The 17,101-nt window shown below is 37.5% G+C and overlaps 2 protein-coding genes and 1 non-coding gene across 7 annotated transcripts; all 3 read left to right on the top strand.

The window, feature by feature from the left end:
- The first annotated feature begins 609 nt into the window (after positions 1–609).
- On the top strand, positions 610–8,779 carry LOC131319353 (uncharacterized). Of its 4 annotated transcripts, none has more exons than XM_058349568.1 (9): positions 610–755; positions 789–1,093; positions 3,210–3,266; positions 3,351–3,426; positions 5,571–5,662; positions 5,812–5,861; positions 5,958–6,042; positions 6,180–6,278; positions 8,341–8,779. In XM_058349568.1, the coding sequence occupies exons 2-9, from the start codon at positions 818–820 to the stop codon at positions 8,563–8,565; spliced, it is 960 nt and encodes a 319-aa protein (XP_058205551.1). In that variant the 5' UTR covers positions 610–755; positions 789–817; the 3' UTR covers positions 8,566–8,779. The 4 variants fall into 4 exon arrangements, 3 of the variants coding, with proteins under 3 accessions (XP_058205551.1, XP_058205552.1, XP_058205550.1); XR_009197953.1 differs by adding an exon at positions 7,648–7,784 and having other exon boundaries at positions 615–1,093; positions 8,341–8,473; XM_058349569.1 differs by having other exon boundaries at positions 617–1,093; positions 8,281–8,388.
- Positions 8,780–12,020: 3,241 nt separating this feature from the next.
- LOC131319528 (glycine-rich protein A3-like) lies at positions 12,021–16,121 on the top strand. Of its 2 annotated transcripts, none has more exons than XM_058349816.1 (3): positions 12,021–12,185; positions 14,101–14,471; positions 15,653–16,121. In XM_058349816.1, the coding sequence occupies exons 2-3, from the start codon at positions 14,126–14,128 to the stop codon at positions 15,871–15,873; spliced, it is 567 nt and encodes a 188-aa protein (XP_058205799.1). In that variant the 5' UTR covers positions 12,021–12,185; positions 14,101–14,125; the 3' UTR covers positions 15,874–16,121. The 2 variants fall into 2 exon arrangements, with proteins under 2 accessions (XP_058205799.1, XP_058205798.1); XM_058349815.1 differs by having other exon boundaries at positions 12,054–12,185; positions 14,116–14,471.
- LOC131321493 (small nucleolar RNA snoR100) lies at positions 12,769–12,875 on the top strand. The gene has a single exon (XR_009198537.1). It is a non-coding gene; the product is annotated as a small nucleolar RNA snoR100 (small nucleolar RNA).
- Positions 16,122–17,101: the final 980 nt, after the last annotated feature.

Below are 17,101 nucleotides of genomic sequence, written 5' to 3'. Positions count from 1 at the left end.
TAGAAACTTGTTACCATACAAGTTTTCTTCATTAGTTTTCAAAAAAGTTTTAAAAAAAAATCAAAAACTGAAAACAAAAAGATTACCAAATGCCCCCTTAATTTTCACTTTTTAAGGAGCAGGAAGAAAAACTTGCAGAGTCAAATATTATTTTTATTTACACTAAATTAACCTTATTGAGTACTTTAATTCAGTGTAAAAATAAAAAAATAATATTTTTTAAAAACTTGAAAATGCACGATTTTTTATATGGGACACTTAAATTGAGATGATGAGAGTGTCTAAAATGGTTATTCATATATATTTGATACGATAATAAAAAACCAACAGAAATATGGTAAAGAAAATCAATCCATAACTTATTTTGATAATTACACTCTCAAATACTATTTATATTGCAAAATGTATTATGTACAAAATCCTTAAACACTCTGGATTCAAAATACCACAATTTAAGAGGCAAAAAATGTGCTGTAATAAGTTTTTTTTTTTTTTTAACAGTACTGTAATAAAAAAATGAGATTTAGCTGCTCATTTTGACACAAGCATTGAAGTTTCTACCGGTAATTCTTTTACCGAAATGAACAGTCAGATCGCCGGCCTATGGGTTGTAGTGGTGGGCACCCCAGGTCCTAAAAAATGGGGGGCCCGAGAGTCCAAGCACCCCCATAAACCCAGGACAGTAGGGCACAAAGACCCTTGCCAAAACCCAGGACACCCAAACCATCGTGGCATCAAGGCAGGCGAGAAGAATTGTTATCCCAAACCATAGAAACACAGAGAGAGAGAGAGAGAGAGAGGTGGGCAATTGCCGTAAATGACGGTGTCCCATTTTCTCTGCGCTGTGCCCAAGACCCTTGACGCCTTGTTTACCGTTGCATCGTCGTCTCGATTCGTCAATCAACCCATCGGAAAACTTAAACACTTTTCAGCTTCTTCTATATTACCATCAATAATAATCCCTCAACCCCATCGCCGCAACTGCACTGCTGTTTCTGTACCTTCTACTAGTGAGGGACAACAACTAGTCAGAAGCCCCCAGCTCGTCGCTTTGGAATACGCCGACCTCAATCTCTCCGACAGTTTTTCCGAGGTAGGTAGATATACACATTTACATATATCCAATGGTAGTGTTGTGGTTTGTTTTTTTTGGGAGTATGTGTGTGTGGTTATGCGTTCATGGATGTGTCTATTATTGGCGGCTCCAGCTTGAAGCTTTTTGGATTTTGTCTTACATACAATGTGATTTTTCTTTAATATTGTTGGCGCTATCATTCTACCTTTCTTGGCAAAATTTGTCAAATTGGGTGCCACACCCACAATGCCAAAATTCACTCAAATTATATGGCTAAATTGCCATTTTTTTTGAGAGAGAGAGATTGAAGAAATAGCAAAACATGAGTGTAACACCTTTGTCATTTTTCGGGAAGATGATACTATTTTCATTGTAAAAAATGAGGATGGCAATGGAAAAATGGAATTCCATGGGTGTGGAAGCTTACGTAGTCAAGAGTAAATGAAAATTCACTTAGATTTCTGAATTAGTAGATGGTATAGTTCAACGAAACTTACTAAACTAGGGCCCAATACATTATCAAACAAAATAAATATGTTTAGTTTTTATAGATCTTTGTATAAATTTTTTATTTTACGATTTTGTAACCGTTGTACAAAAATCTGGAGCGCTGCTATCGATCCATGTGTGTTTGAATATATTCTGTTTGGGTTATGTTCTGTCTTTCTTCATGGAATTTTTATTCGGTAGTCTTGATTGTCATTTTTTCAGTTATGGAATAACAGGAATGAGGCAAATGGCATATTTCTGTAGTAAGGATATATGTGGTTGAGCAAAGAAATTAATTTGGAAGTGGAACTAATAATCACGGCTAGAAAATAATAGTAGCAACTTTTTGTGGTAATATAACAATGAAACTTCAATTCTGTTGAGAAATTTCTGATTGTGTTCTGTAGCTCTTAGGAAGATTTCAGATGTGCATTTGACCGGTTACTATCTAATACCGCTAGCAACATAAACAGGGTACTTGTCAGATAATTGTATCTTCAGGGCTTGTAGAAACAAATGAGAAGAAGTAAGGTGTGAAGAAAATTGATGAAATGCATTAACTAATGTGAAATGTATTCTGGAATTGAACAAATATTCAGAGAGTCAAATTTCAGGGATTTTGATTAACAAAAGGGAAAAATGGAGGGGGACATAAGCTCCAGAGGGGAGTGACTTGGAAATGTATTTAGTAGCATGGGTTAGAGCGTATATTTTAAGCATTTGAGGGGCACTGCTGCCCCTCGCCTTAGCACCCTTGTTGGTCCCAAGAGAGAGCAAAGGCAAATGGTTTGTACCGTTGTGCGACTGGGTATCAGTACACCTTTTAGAGTAAGAGAGATGGAATATGCACATCCTTAGGAGTTGAACAAGAAAATGGACCATATTTGTAGTGCATGAACGGTTGCAAGCAAAAATCATTAAAAGAAAATGCAACCCATTAAAAAGTTGCATCTTCCATACGCATGCATTGAGTTTGATGAAGTTTCAACTTTCAACCCTTGTCTCTCTGGCTCACTCTCTTGGGAAATTACCCCCAGGTTTAGCGGTTTGGTGATACTCAGTAGGCTTCAATGGGAAACTCTGATTGAGTATTCTATCTAGATTTCCTCATAAGGTACAGTTGTCTATTGTGATTGAGAGCATTTAGATTTCTTGTTGCTGACTGAAAAAGAAAAGAGGGAGGGAGATGGAAGAAGCTGTATCACAAAAGACATGAACTGTAAGGGGAGAAATGGCAGAAGGTGTTTGAATTAAATGCGCACAATATAGGCATAACTACATGCATGCATTTCCTTTCAAATGTTTTTCTTTTGGGAGCATAGTTGGAAAAGATCCACCCCACAGAAGATTGTCCCTCTTCTATGCACACCTGTTGTGGTTGATCAAAACTCAACCTCTTTCTCATGTGGGAATCTACCTCCTACCGACATCATGCATGTTCTAATGTTGTGTTTTTTGATAAATATCATGCATGTTCTAATGTGGTCACCAACATAAAGTGTTTTCTACTATAGAAAGATGCAGTTGAACATCTGTGCAATTATTGTAGCCAGGTATTGATAGTTGTTTGCTTTCTTATAAAGATTGAGAGTTGGTTTTTTCATTTCTTCATTTGAATTGAGCTACTAGGCGTATTCTGTTGTAGGAGGTGGGTCATGTTCGAATCCGGCAGCATGTTAACCCTCTCAGTGCGTCATTCTCGGTAATCTCTCTCTCTCCGGCCATTTTATGAGTCAATAGTGAGGCTTCTATCATTTAAAATGTTTGCTTTCTTTATTGTGGACAGGCGCCAGCACCAGTTCCAAAGTGGAGTGAAGTGTACAGGGACCCAACGTTGCCACTTGTAGTGGATGTAGGGAGTGGTAAGAATCGTAGATACAACCTCACTGCTACTGATACTCTCTACATTATTTTTCTTCTACTGTATAGTTATATGTTGAGCTCTCAAGCTTATCATATGAGAGGAGAAAGTTTTACAAATTTGGAGAACTGGCAATTGCCATTCAACCTTTTCTTAGTTGAGTTGTTGTAATATGTGCGTTGTCATTGGCAATATAACGTTTTTGTCCTTGTATTCACAGAAGAGCAACTTGAATATATCGAATGTCGTTTGTCCTGTTGTTGCATATGAGGAGTGTACTGAACTGCAGGATTCCTTATTCTTGAGGAAAGCATTACAAGAAAGATATTTCATTGTTGTCCTCCCCTAGTTTCTTATAAGTTTCGGGGCATAGTCAGGCTTAAAGTTAGCATTGACGTTAGATTGAAAGAGCAAGATAGTAATTGCTGTGTTGGCTGTTGAAGTTTTGCTCAGTATATCAGTAGACGAACATGGACAGATGCTTGACATTCACAGAAAGTTAAAAGATAAGAACTTAGAGCTCCCTAGGGCACAAAAGCGCCCATAAACACCAAAATAAATACAATCTGTACTGTTCGGATAGATACAATTTTGTTATGGAAGTACTAAGTAATTCTTTTTCTTTGTTGTAATTTCCCCTAACTTATATCTAGTGTGTAGCAACGAGAATTAAGAAATTCCTTTAGTCCATAAATCCTTTGCGTGTTTGACTAGGACTTCTAGCCAGCTTGTCCATGAGAGAAAAATCTTTCAAGCTTGTTCCTAGTCCAGAACAGCGGAATAGGCCTCTTCCGTTAGAGGTCGGAAGGAGAGATATATTTGTTGAGACGCCAGAGATTATGTCTAGGACAAGGCTATTTATCTAGTATAGTCAACCTTCTTTAGTTTGAGTTAAACGCTTCTAGTGATAGTGTGCTTCTCCTTTCTCTAGGTTTTGGGGGGGAGTATTACTTGAAGGCTGCCAGGTTAGTACGGAGCTAAAAGTCTTCTGTATCTTTATCTCGGTACTTTTTTTGTACTCAATACCCTAGTTCTCCCGCGAGGATAGTAGCTAACTTGTTTCCCTCAGTGTCATTTGAGGATCTCTTGTTATGAAAGGACAGGAGTTCACATGAATAGCCGGGATGAAAGAAAGGGTGATGGATGATATGAGGAAGGGTACCGTGCCTGGCGGGCGGGCGTAATGGTTGAGCGAAAAGGTTTAAGGGCTTTGTGATCGCTAGTTGCTAGTGGAACAAGGACAAAATGTGAACGATTCTCCGCTTGATTTGTTCTTGCTTCTCCTTGTTCATGTTCCTAACTCTCCTGGGTAGTTCCCAATATTTGGCATTTTCCATACTTCATGGGTGGAACATCAACAAATTCGCTCATGATCAAGATACAACCTTAGATATTAGACCATATTATGTAAGCGATTTGTATTTCTTTGATCCAGCAGTATGCTTCCAGGTACCTGTAATCGTGATCCATTTGACAAAATCAAGGGCTCTTTCTGTGGAAACCTTCAAAACAAGTTGTAATTTTTTATGGCTTTTCCGCTTCTCACAGCTGCTCTTTCCACACTCCAGATATCTGGTGCCAAATCGTTACCAATCCTCATTTCCTCGATAATAGAGTTGGCTATCTCTGTGCCATCAATTGTACAAGTTTGTGAAGAGGGCTGAACTATACATAGTTACATACATATCTTGAATACGCTGCTGTCATGTAAGAGGTTGAGTGAACTGAGATGAACAGAATGCTTGTAAAGTCTCCAGAAAGAGGGAACTAATCTAAAAACCAGAGCAGAAAGTGGAGCAAATTGGAAGGGAGGATGAGATCTTGTGATGTACCTAGAGTTGATCTTACGGACTCGTGTTGGACTGGAATCAGAACTAACATTTGTTGTTAACCATGTGCATTTATACATAGGTAACAATGATGACATCTGTAGGAGAGTGTTAAATTGTCTCAAATGGCATTACATCATCACATTGCACTAGCTAGATATGAGCATACATCGGTGCAAGTAATAATTCAGGTGTGTAGCTGAAATATGTATCATCCATGTCTAAATTATAAGAGGCCAGGCATCTATTTTGTGCTGTAACTACCTCAGAGCAAATTTGTGTCTTGACTTCCTTCTAATGACATGTAGAATCCCAGGTAGTGGCAGATTTCTCATGTGGCTAGCAAAAAGAAATCTGGAAAGAAGTCAGGATCCCAAGAATTATTTGGGACTCGAAATACGGCAGAAAGTATGGGAACAATTTCCTTTGGTGACTTTGAACCGCCTTGACTATTATTCTGATTGGAGTTAATGTATAATTGCGTGGTCCTTTCCCCCTTACATTTAAATCATGTGAAGACTTAGTTTTCCTTGTAACATATTCTTTTCCTTGTGCAGTTGGTCATGCGTGCTGAGTACTGGGCAAATGAGCTGGCTTTATCTAATATGTATGGTTCCAAGTTGCAATAGTTTAATATTCAAATTGACAATAGTGTGTAAAAGATAGTTTTAATGGCTATATTGTGATGTGTATCTGAATGCAGTCATTTCATATTCGCAAATGCCACGGTTTCTTTCAAAGAACTCGTATCCACATACCCTGGACCCTTGGTGTTAGTTTCCATCCTGGTGGGTCCTGTCCTTGTACTGAACAATACCTTTTTGTACTGTTTATTTATTTATGTAGGATTTTCTCGAATTGTCTTAAATGGTTAGTCTTTGCAATTGGTTTATAAAACTCATAGTTGCTTTTCATGCTTTTGCAGTGTCCGGACCCGCATTTCAAGAAAAAGTATCATAAAAGAAGGGTTGTTCAGAAGCATTTAGTGGAATCTATTGTAGATTGTCTAATGCCAGGAGGACAGGTTTGTGGTCAATATGTTATCTTTGCCATAAGGATGGTTTTACAGTTACTCATTAGAGCGATTGACATTTGTGGGGTTGTCAAAAAACTTTACAATACATAGATATACCTATCCTACGATTTGGTATGTCACTCTAAAAACATCTTGTGTTTAAAGTACATCTTACGAGACTCATTCGCTACGATATGTTTCTTATGATACGATACGTTTAGAGGTAGAACAATTATATCTCTAAATGTATCCTATATTTAGGTAAATAATATGTTGATATCTATATTATCCATCATGCGAAATGCGATATTTTTTCTTGGGAAAATGTAAAGACCGCCTACAGGGCGCCCGGTAGTGTGCTCCACGCACATCATCTGTCAGCCATTTATACAAGTTCCAATGCACTTACAATTTAGACTTTTGATTGAGGTCTTCTGGAGCAAATGATCAAACTAACCCCATGCATCTTTGCTCCCAATTGGAGGGGTTGACCTCGTATTTCTTGGTTTTATTTTCCCAATTAAATAATCAGCACCACCTATCAATTAGAAAAATATTACCAATGGCTGTGAGCCTGTGATTCACAACCGGTTGTTTGCAGGTATTTTAGCTAGGCGGCGAAACTCATGCACACACGTAATCCATTCATTCTGTCGCTTAAACAAGTTCTCTTTTTCTTCTAGGGGTTTTGACACTTGTGCGAATCTGTTCTTATTTCAAGAATAATCGTAGATGTATGTATTGTTATAAAAAATATCCTCTTACCTGCATTCTTTGTTTTTTGGACTTTGCTGTATCGCCGCATTCATCTAGTATCATATTTGCATCTCATATCCGTATCTGTGTTTCGTAGCCATGGGGAGAGGGTGAAGATCAGATTCCTGTTTAGTTCGGGAATGTGATTCCGATTTGAATAGGTCATCGGGTATCATTTTTCATTCCTGTCCATTCGAATTTCGTAATATAGGAATGACGAGAATCTGGAGTCACTTATTCATTCCCACTCACGATTGGTGTCATCCAACCTGTGAGCCTACAGGGTTCGAGATTGTGGCATGTCGTTTCACTTGTGACTTCTGTTGGCAAGCTTCTTTGGTTGTGATTTTATGAATCCTGGGATTTCAAATCATTTCCTTTCATTTCTCTCTATGGAAAACAGGTTGGTTGATTGTAGCACATCCAATAGTTTTGTTGAATATGATGAGTATAAAGCTAAACTATAGGCCTCAAGTGTCTAATGATTCCCCGTCATGTCAATCTAAAAGGGCTTTGTGCCTCTCAATAGTTGAGTTGAATTTGGTAACTAATGTAGTCCCTCGTTGAGCATTAGACCTCGAATGACTTATGATTTTGTTGTCCTTGTTGCCATTTATTGCAGAAAAGGGGGGGAAATTACTTTGCCTTACTGCCACCACTACTTTATTGGCTTGAATGATAATTATGATTCTCCAATCCCTTACAGAGTTGGGTTGGACGGGCACGCAAACCGCATTGGTTTAGACAGACAAAGTTCATGTACGGGGAAAACAAAAACATCCAGTTTTTTTGTCAAACTTGCACCCTATTTCTTCTCCTTCGGTCTTCTTTAATTTGGTTTCCTTTCTTCGTATTTTACATCTCAAGAGAGAGAGAAGTTGGTTGTGTTTTCAATTTAGTTATTTTGGACAATCACTTAAAACTGGTTCAAATGTACTTGTAGTCAACTGTGAGTGTCCAAAATCGTCTCTTTTCCTAACATTGCTTTCTCAAAACACGGCAACACCCGTCCAAGATTAATGTTTGAACTGTATATTGCTTGGCTAGACTGCAGCAAAATGACGTAGCTAAACTCTGTTATGAGTCTTTTACATGAAACCTCACTTCTTTTTTCTCCCCTTCACTATGTCTCTCGACACTTGTCTCGGTTGTCTGGAGGGATTGTATTCTTTCTATATTTCTGCGAAGATATGAGTGTCTTTTGTATTCTTGTCTCGCTTGTCTCAAGCTCTAACATCAGTTGTATTTTGAACAGAAATGCCTATGGCTCTACGCATAAAGTACAACACTAAGTTGTGCAATTGTTGTCGAACAGGTATTTATACAGTCTGATGTGCTTGAAGTAGCACTTGACATGAGGGAGAAGTTCGACGCCTTTTCAGATGGGCTTCTGCACGTCGAAAAATTCGATGCAGACGTGCTTTGTGACAACGAGGGATGGTTACTCAGTAATCCAATGGGGATACGGACGGAGAGAGAGATCCATGCAGAATTCGAAGGCGCAAAAATATACAGGAGGCTGTATCGGAAGCGGATATGACATCTCCGTCCAGCTTTTCTTATCATTGCTTCTTTGCGGAGATAGCTTGTCATGTTGGTTTGCTCCAATCCTGTTGTATCATTAGAGTAGAATAGTTCAGCCTCCACTAAATTTTTGCCCTGGTTTTTGTGTGTGTGTGTGTGGCTATTTTTTACTTTTCGTAAGTTTTGTTTAGCTTTTCGTCTTAATTTTTGAGATTATTCGTTCGTCTTGACCAGAGGAATCAAAAAAGTAGAAAAATGTATATTGAAGTTGAAAAAAATTTCAGGTAAGACGACACTATGGGAACAAAGTATCAACTTTTTAGTAGTTTCTTTTCGTTTTTAGTAACGTTTTTTTTTTTTAACTTTTAATCATATTTTTTACTTTTTAAAACTCTTCTCGCCGAGATGGATAATTAATTCATGAAATAAAATGTGAAAAAAATTAAAAATTCAGAGAAAACAAACAAAAATATCAAAAATTTAGTGGAAATTCACTCTATAATTCGAGAACCCCAGGTTACTTGGATGATTGAATCCTTTCAGTTTCCAGCCTGATGAGTGTTTGAGATGCTCAGAAATTTTTTTTCCCCGTCTTTTTGTACTGGCCCTTGATTCTCATGTGAGTTTTTTGTACACTAGTTCTTTAGTTCTTTTTTAGCGTTTTATGGTATGTTTGGATCATGGATACAAAGAGTGATTTGAATCTGGCTTCTCTGCATATGTTGTTAGACTGCAAAGTGCTGTCCGCATGATTCTAACCATAAAAAAGTGTTTTTAACAGTTCAGATTTTAACCGATAAGAGTTTTGTTAAAATCTGAACCGTTGAATGCAAAAATAAATGGCTACCATGAAAATGACAGAGGTCTCTCTTCAGTCCATCTGCAGAGGAGCCCGGTCCGAGTGATTTACCAAGGGACGAGAAAATGAAGAGACGTGAAGGAAATGAATATTGATGTTCAAAGGAAAAAAACGGAAATGAATAGATTCTTTCCTGCATTATTTCTTTTTCGCCAAGATCCAAATATCCGAACACAGACGTTTGTGTTTCTCATCAAAATTCTTCCAAAAACAATAGAAAGAAAAAGGAAAACAGAGGGGGGAATCAAAACTCTATCTGGGTATGGAATAAGATTCCTTTTGCAAGTGTTGGTTGTCCTGCACTTAGGAGTGGTATACGAGCCAAACGAGCCGAGCATGTGATTGATCGTGTTTGGTTTGAAGACTTTAATGAGCTTCAGTAATATGTTTGAGCTTAGCTTGTTTATAAGATGAACCAATCCAAACAAACTTTAATCATAAGCCGTCGATATCGAGTAGTTTGATTCTTTATACATTACAAGCCCAATGAAGCCAATTTGTTCGAGTTTCGTTAGGCAAGCGAACATGAACTCGAACTCGAGTATCTTGTTTTTAGCAGCCCCACCTGATCCGATTGCCCACGTTTATGAGGCTGAGGAAATAAAAGCATCGGATCATGGGGCTGGTTTTGGGACTGAGCTCCAGTCTAGTATTTCTTGTGTCCAGTTCCCTCTAGTTTTCAATTTTTTTGGGATAATTCCGCATCCGAAAAAATGATCCAAATTGACTTTGTAGAATTCATTGAGAAGAATATTTGAACGAAAAATCAGTTTGGCCGGAATTTGCTTGATATCAGAACGAATTGTGTTTGGGCAAGGAAAAAAAATGAACTCTTGAAGTTTCAAACCATTTTTTGCTTTATTTTTTACCTCGCACAAACGTGGATTCGTTCATGTACCGATGAAGTTCGATAAAACTGATTTTTGACATGTATATTCTTCTTGACAAGTTCTACAAAATAAACGATGAATTCTATTCGGATGTATAGACAAGGATCATCTCAACCTTTCATCTTAGAAATTTAGGTACCTAATAAAAAATATTATTCCATGCCCATGAGATGATTTGATACGCCTACCTAGATTCTATATATAACAAAAGTGTTAGGAACCAAAAAAAAAAAAACCCAAAATTATCCCGAAGAGACTTTTAGAGGTATTTATGACCGTTAATAGACTTTTATTAGCAGTAAGAAATACTTTTTGGCTAAGTGGTTTTGGCCCGTTGGGACTTAGGTGTTTACTCCATCCTAACAGCTAACTTAAGGTCTCAGGTTCGATTTCCTTTGCCAACAACTTTTGGGGTCATCTTACTCACGTGCATGAGCGTGTAAAATGGCTATGAGAGAGATTGTAGAGATTAGTCCGAATTGCGTGAAAGTTAGCCCGGAATATCTTGCATTAGAAAAAAAAAAATCATGTTCGGGATATATTTTTCGGAGTATGTATAAGAAAATGGATTCTGACGTACATTATTTATAGTGTGTTAGGTGGTGCTCTGAGGTAAGTTTCTCATCCGAACTTAACAATTAAGATTTGACCCACAAAGTATGGTCATATGGTGCGTATATTCCAAGAAAGATCACATAACGCACACGGGGTTCTCAAAATTAGGTCCCGTTTTCACTGACAAAAAAATACTAAAAACTTGACGTATTTTACTAACTCGTTTTCATTAACAAAAAAGTTTCATCATTTCGTTTTTACTAAAATTTGTCAGCAAAAACTGTTTTTGCTACCGTAATTCTCAACTCACAAACCTATCAACAACTTATTTTCAAATACAAATCTATAAATTTTCCACGATCAAAAACACCGCTTAGGCCATCCACAGTGGTATAATCAAAAAAAGATAATCAAAAGTTGACACATCAGCTTTTGGTTATTCAATTAAGAGGTTGTTAAGTTTAACTATGTTGAGCTTCACAATGGTCACTTCTAGTCCATAACCAAAATAAGGGTCCACTACAATTTCACTCTCTCTCCTCCTCTGTTTCTTGCTATTCACTTCTCTTCATTTACTTTTTTTTTTTTGGCAAAAATATATCGATTTCCTCTCTTAATTTTGGAAAAAAAATCAGTGACTTTCTTCTCTCCTATTATGAATATTTTTTGGGGAAAGAAATAGAAATGGAAAAAAAGAGTGAAATACCTTAATTCGGCGATGATGGATTGAATTGTACATGATCGAGAGATATGAGCTTCACTTTTTGAGGGAAAGAAAGAGAAATAGTTTTGTGGGTGGAGTGAATAAAATATAGAGTAGGCAAAGAAGAGAAGAAAAAAATACCAATTGAAACACGTGCGTATACAAATTTTGGAACTAGTTAACTTATGTAGTGTGGAGTCAACAAATTTTGATTATTGAAAAATGTTGCTAGTTTTGGTTATCCAAAACCCAAAATTTGATTATTTCTAAGGATGTTGCTAAGTTTGATTGTACCATTGTGAGCCATCTTTTGCACTAACATTATTAACTTTAAAAACATTTGACTTTTGATTATACCACTGTGGATGAACTTATAGATAACTTAGCTAAATTGACCCAAGCACTTGAATTATTTAAAAAAAAAAAACTTTGAGATAAACGTGTCGAACTACGCGTGCGTACTTACTCGTTGCCTACATATGGAAATAGCGTGTCCAATGCCTGCGGCTGCACCTACAAATTATTTAAATCGTACATACCATCGAGCGTAGAAAAAGAAACCCTTTCAAATCTGTTTCAAAACCCTCAACGGCGAACGAGACTTACAATTTGAAACCCTTTACCATTCGGTAACCTCTCTCTCTCTCTCTCTCTCTTTGTCTCTCTCTCCCCGTTTGTATGTCTGAACAAATGTATATACGTATGTACGCGTTTCGAATTTAGGTTTGTTGTTTGCGTGGAGAATTAATTGGATAATTTTCCATGTCGTTTGTTTCGAGCGTTATAAATTGCAGTATATTTCATTATGAGATTATGTTCTTCAACGTTGATGATCGCACTCGTACCTTTTTCATGCCCGGTTTATTTGCTTTTCGTTTTTTTTTATTTTTTTATTTTTTTATATTCGTGTAGGCAAATCCTCAAGCTTTTGGTTGCGTTAATTTAGTCATTCTGTTGCTGAGCAAAAAAATAAATAAAATAGCCATTGCGTTATTAACGAAGAAAAAGCACGCGTATATCGAATTGTGTGATTAGTAAAATATTGGTGGATTTAGCGTTACTTGTGAATGCGTACGAAATTTATGGACATCAACTATGTTACCTATTTTCATGTGTGTGTCTATTGATTTGCTTTGATTGTTTCATTTTCTTTTTGGGGGGGGGGGGGGAAGAGTTTCAAATTCCTTTTGATATAGCGTTTTTTTAATCCTCTTTTGATATAGCATGATAATGTGCACAGAAAATTATTTGGATCTCTAGGCCTGCCTTCTCTGATGCCTTTCTGCTTTGATTTTGGGGCATGGTTCTACAACAAAGTGTTTCTTCAGCTCCTTGGTTACGGGAGCCACTTTTTCAATGGTATTTTTGAGAGCATAGTAGCATACAGCCACTTTGTGCATATATTGCCAAATGTCTGGTCTGTCTCCATACCTTCCCGCCCATACCCGCAATGATTGGGGACTAGATGGGTTCTGTTATTGTTGATATAACTTGTTTAGAGGGAGTTGTTATAAAAAAAAACCCACCAAAGACCTCTCCCTTTTTCCAAAGAGAAAGTTGTTTTTCTTTGTGAGGATTATACCAAATAGTTCTTCAGCGTGCCTCGTGCGTGTGTTTTAGCCTTGCACTCTTACATGCATCTAATTTGGTTCCTATTTTGGTTGATGTGTTTGTGTATTTTCAATCATCAAATTGATGCATAGTAAGTATTTGCATGTGGTTGTTTCTAAGATTCTAAACAAACATGCATAAAGAAACCTCTTCTGCAGGTATTTGCAACCAAAAATGTATCAGGAGTTCGATAATCTTACTCAACTTCAAGCTTTATGCATTCACTTAGTTTCTCAACGGAGAAAAAGGAAAAGAAGAAACTTATAAATACTTACCTCGTATCCTGAAAGGAAACTAAACTATATGGAATTAGTAGATACTAGACACTAGACATATAGGAGTAAGCTTTGGCTAGATCATATGTTAACTTGTACAACATGTCGGTTGATTGGTGGTAGTTCATCTATGGTCGTATGATAGTTCTAATTAATCTGCACTGTTCGATACAAGAGAAGAATCATATGTAAGAAAATTCAGATTAGGGATTCCCGTGTCTGGACTTTGGTTTGGTTTACTGCAACTGAATTTCAAATAAACTACGGTTCCCATTTCACAACTTTGTTTTAGTTCACAACTTCTGAAATCCATACAGACAAGCTTAAGGCCCAACAAATTGGAATTTTGTTTCAAGTGGAAAAATATGTGATAAATTTTATGATTCTTAATTGCAAAGGCATGTGTCTTCCTGAAAATACATATGGAGGTTGGGGGTTTTCACTTGTAAATTATGGTAACCTTTTGTTTCTATTTGATAATGTTAATTTCTATCAGTGGGAAGCAAGTATTGGATATGTTTTTACAATTTTTTGTATCCAAAAAAATCTATCGAGGGAGGGCAGACGTAAATGTGGGGAATGAGTAGTATTTATAGCTATACTTGCCATTCTTTTTCTCCTAATTTTATATCCTGGTGTCCTTTATCGACATTTTCAGTTCATCTACTTCCAGTTGAAGAAAAATGGGAGGTGGAAATGATGATCGGGACGAGTCTAATGATAAAGGACTTTTCTCTCATCTTGCTGGATATGCTGCTGGACACTATCCTCCATCTCATGGCGCTTATCCTCCTCCTCCAGGATATCCCTCTCAAGGAAATCCCCCTCAAGGCTACCCACCGGCTGCATATCCTCCTAATGCCGGATATCCTCCTCATGGCGGATACCCGCCAGCGGGATATCCTCCCCCCGGTGGATATCCATCAGCACCATATCCTCCCCAAGGTGGTTATCCGTCGTCACCATATCCTCCCCCAGGTGGATACCCACCTGCAGGATATCCTGGTCCATCTGCTTCGCATCATTCAGGTATTTTCAATTCACTTTGTTGTACTTCGACGTCAATTTGACATTGTGTGCCCGCTTTTTGGTAGGTAGTCCTCCCCATCATAAGTTACAGACTTCATTGTAGGCCTTTCTTGCTCTGTCTTGATATTTGAATCGTCTTATATAGTTAATGTATTTTACATGGACAAAGGCAGGGTACCGGTATTGGGATGACTGTCGGATTCCTCTAATTCTCATGTCACAGACACGTGGACACTGCAAAAGAGTCTACTTTGTTAACAAACTTCTTTTTTGTATTGGATAAATTGTGTTTACAAGTGTTCACAACGTATCATAATCCATTTTACAGTACATATGAAGGTTTTATACGTAGTTATGTTACATAAGTTATGTAGTGAACTTTTTTCTTTTTCTTTTTTTGGAGTAGTAAGTACTGAGTAATAAACTTCAATACCACTAAATATTTACTCCCGGAAGATGTCCAACTAAAAATTTCAGATACACTACGTGTTCTCTTATCTTCTCTGGTTCTTGATCATTCTCTGGATAGGAAAATAATGGTAAAAAACAGAAAAGTTCAGAACCGGAGCGTGTGAATCGTGAACATGACCACCATTTGATAATGTGAGAACTATGAAAGTTAAGAACGGAATGTATGAATGCAAAAACTTGAATGCCATATAGTAGAGCACCATCCTATATTTTGTGCATTATGGGAGACCTGCAAAGGGTTTTCCAATAACCAATTGTGTGTGATCTACTTGTTTTTTCGTTCCGAAATTCGTAATGTAGAGCTTTTAGTCATCTAACACCTAATCGTCGAATATTCATTATCCACCTGCAACAAATGTATAGTACGCAGAGCAAACTAGGAGCTACTAGAACTTCCAAATGTATGGTAATCCAAGATTTTTGAACCCAGAACATGGAAACTAATATTGTCGAGGACTTTAGAGTAGATGTATCAGGTGATGAGACCGTGAGAGGTTCTGATCCAAAGCAGAAACCATATTCTAATCATTAAATTTGGCACCAAGGAAAGCAGGAGGTCCAATTGAGGATTGTCTTTACTTCCCATCTAATTATCGAACTCATTCCTTGTGGCCATTCCGTATCTCTGCCATATCTGTTGGTCTTGTTAATAAATTGTATGCTATCATTTGTTCTACATCTAGTAATTCTTTGGTTAATAAAATCTGCAGGGCATGGACCTGGTATGGGTGCACTGATAGCTGGGGGTGCTGCTGCTGCAGCTGCTGCTTATGGGGCTCACCAGCTGTCCCATGGTTCCCATCATCTTGGGCATGGGGGTTTCTCCGGTCATCACCACGGAAAGTTTAAGCACGGAAAGTTCAAGCACGGTAAGCACGGAATGTTTGGAAAGCATGGGGGAAAGTTCATGAAGTTCAAAAAGTGGAAGTGATTCCAGCATGCCATTCATTATCATGCCCAACTAGCTTTGGTACTCTATTACTGCTATATAAGCTTGGAGTGAATTAGTCGTCGGTTTTTTTTTGCCTTTTCTCCATTTGCTGTTTCTGGATTCACTTTGGAAATTATAGCGCTGGCATGTGTAAGTATTCTGCACAGTTGCACATTCACAAGTGGTGTAGTTTCTCGTGGATGGTGTTGGTATTCGTTATTTGTGCAATTTAACTGTTCCCTTGGACCCGTTGAAAGGCTAGAATTGGCACATTGGTGGATAGATATAGAATCCAGCCGAAAATGCATTGATCCGTATTGTTACTTATCCGATTCCGACAACAAAGGTGAATAAAACGAGTTGAATTCAAAACCGTGCAAAGAAGGAGAAACAAGGAACAGATTAATAAGGAATGAGAAAAAAAGTGTATCGTTTTGCGCCATCTAACTTGCTTGAAAGTTAGTATAACTTAGGTTAATTGTACCATGTGGCCATTGTCATATGTACTACTCAACATTAACATGTCTAATTAATGTGGGCCGGGGACCGATTTCACAATCTCTCTTGCAACTTCTCGTTGGATCTCATGGTCCAACAACTCTCACCCACCCAGTAATACAAGACAAATACTAGCTTAAGAATGTTAAGTTCACAAGCTTGTCTATTGTCGGAATTGTTCCACACTTTTCGATTGGTATTAAGCTTTAATACCACATGTAACGATCTATGTCAATTGACCTACTAATATTTAACTTTAACACATAATGATTAACTTCGATATTACTTGACATTCACACATGTAACCAACTTGGGAAGAATTTCACAAAAAAAGTTTTCTTTAGACTTTTTAACATTCACACAAGTTTATGATCTAAGTAGAATTTTCTTCTTCCAAGTAAAGGAGAGGAAGTAAAACAATCCGATCAACCGAGGTACGGATATGAGCCGGGGCTACCACCTTGCCCACGGTTAAATTTATATCAGAATTACACGTTGTTGCTTTTTCAAAAAATAAAATTTCGATATCATATCAAACGATATCTGATCAACATGATTTTTGGAGTGGTCAATTTTCTCAACATGCTTTAAAAAGTGAACGATTCCGATCATTATTATGGGCCTAAAAAAGACTGTCCAAAACTGGATCGGATTGGTTGGAAGGAAAGATTGAACGGGATCCTCTCCCTTTTTTAATGAGAGAAACTTATTCAAGACTCCGCGCAGTCTC

The sequence above is a fragment of the Rhododendron vialii genome, chromosome 3a (assembly GCF_030253575.1).
Source record: "Rhododendron vialii isolate Sample 1 chromosome 3a, ASM3025357v1".
In the NCBI taxonomy this organism is placed as follows: domain Eukaryota; kingdom Viridiplantae; phylum Streptophyta; class Magnoliopsida; order Ericales; family Ericaceae; genus Rhododendron; species Rhododendron vialii.
This window is presented reverse-complemented; position numbering and strand designations above follow the sequence as displayed.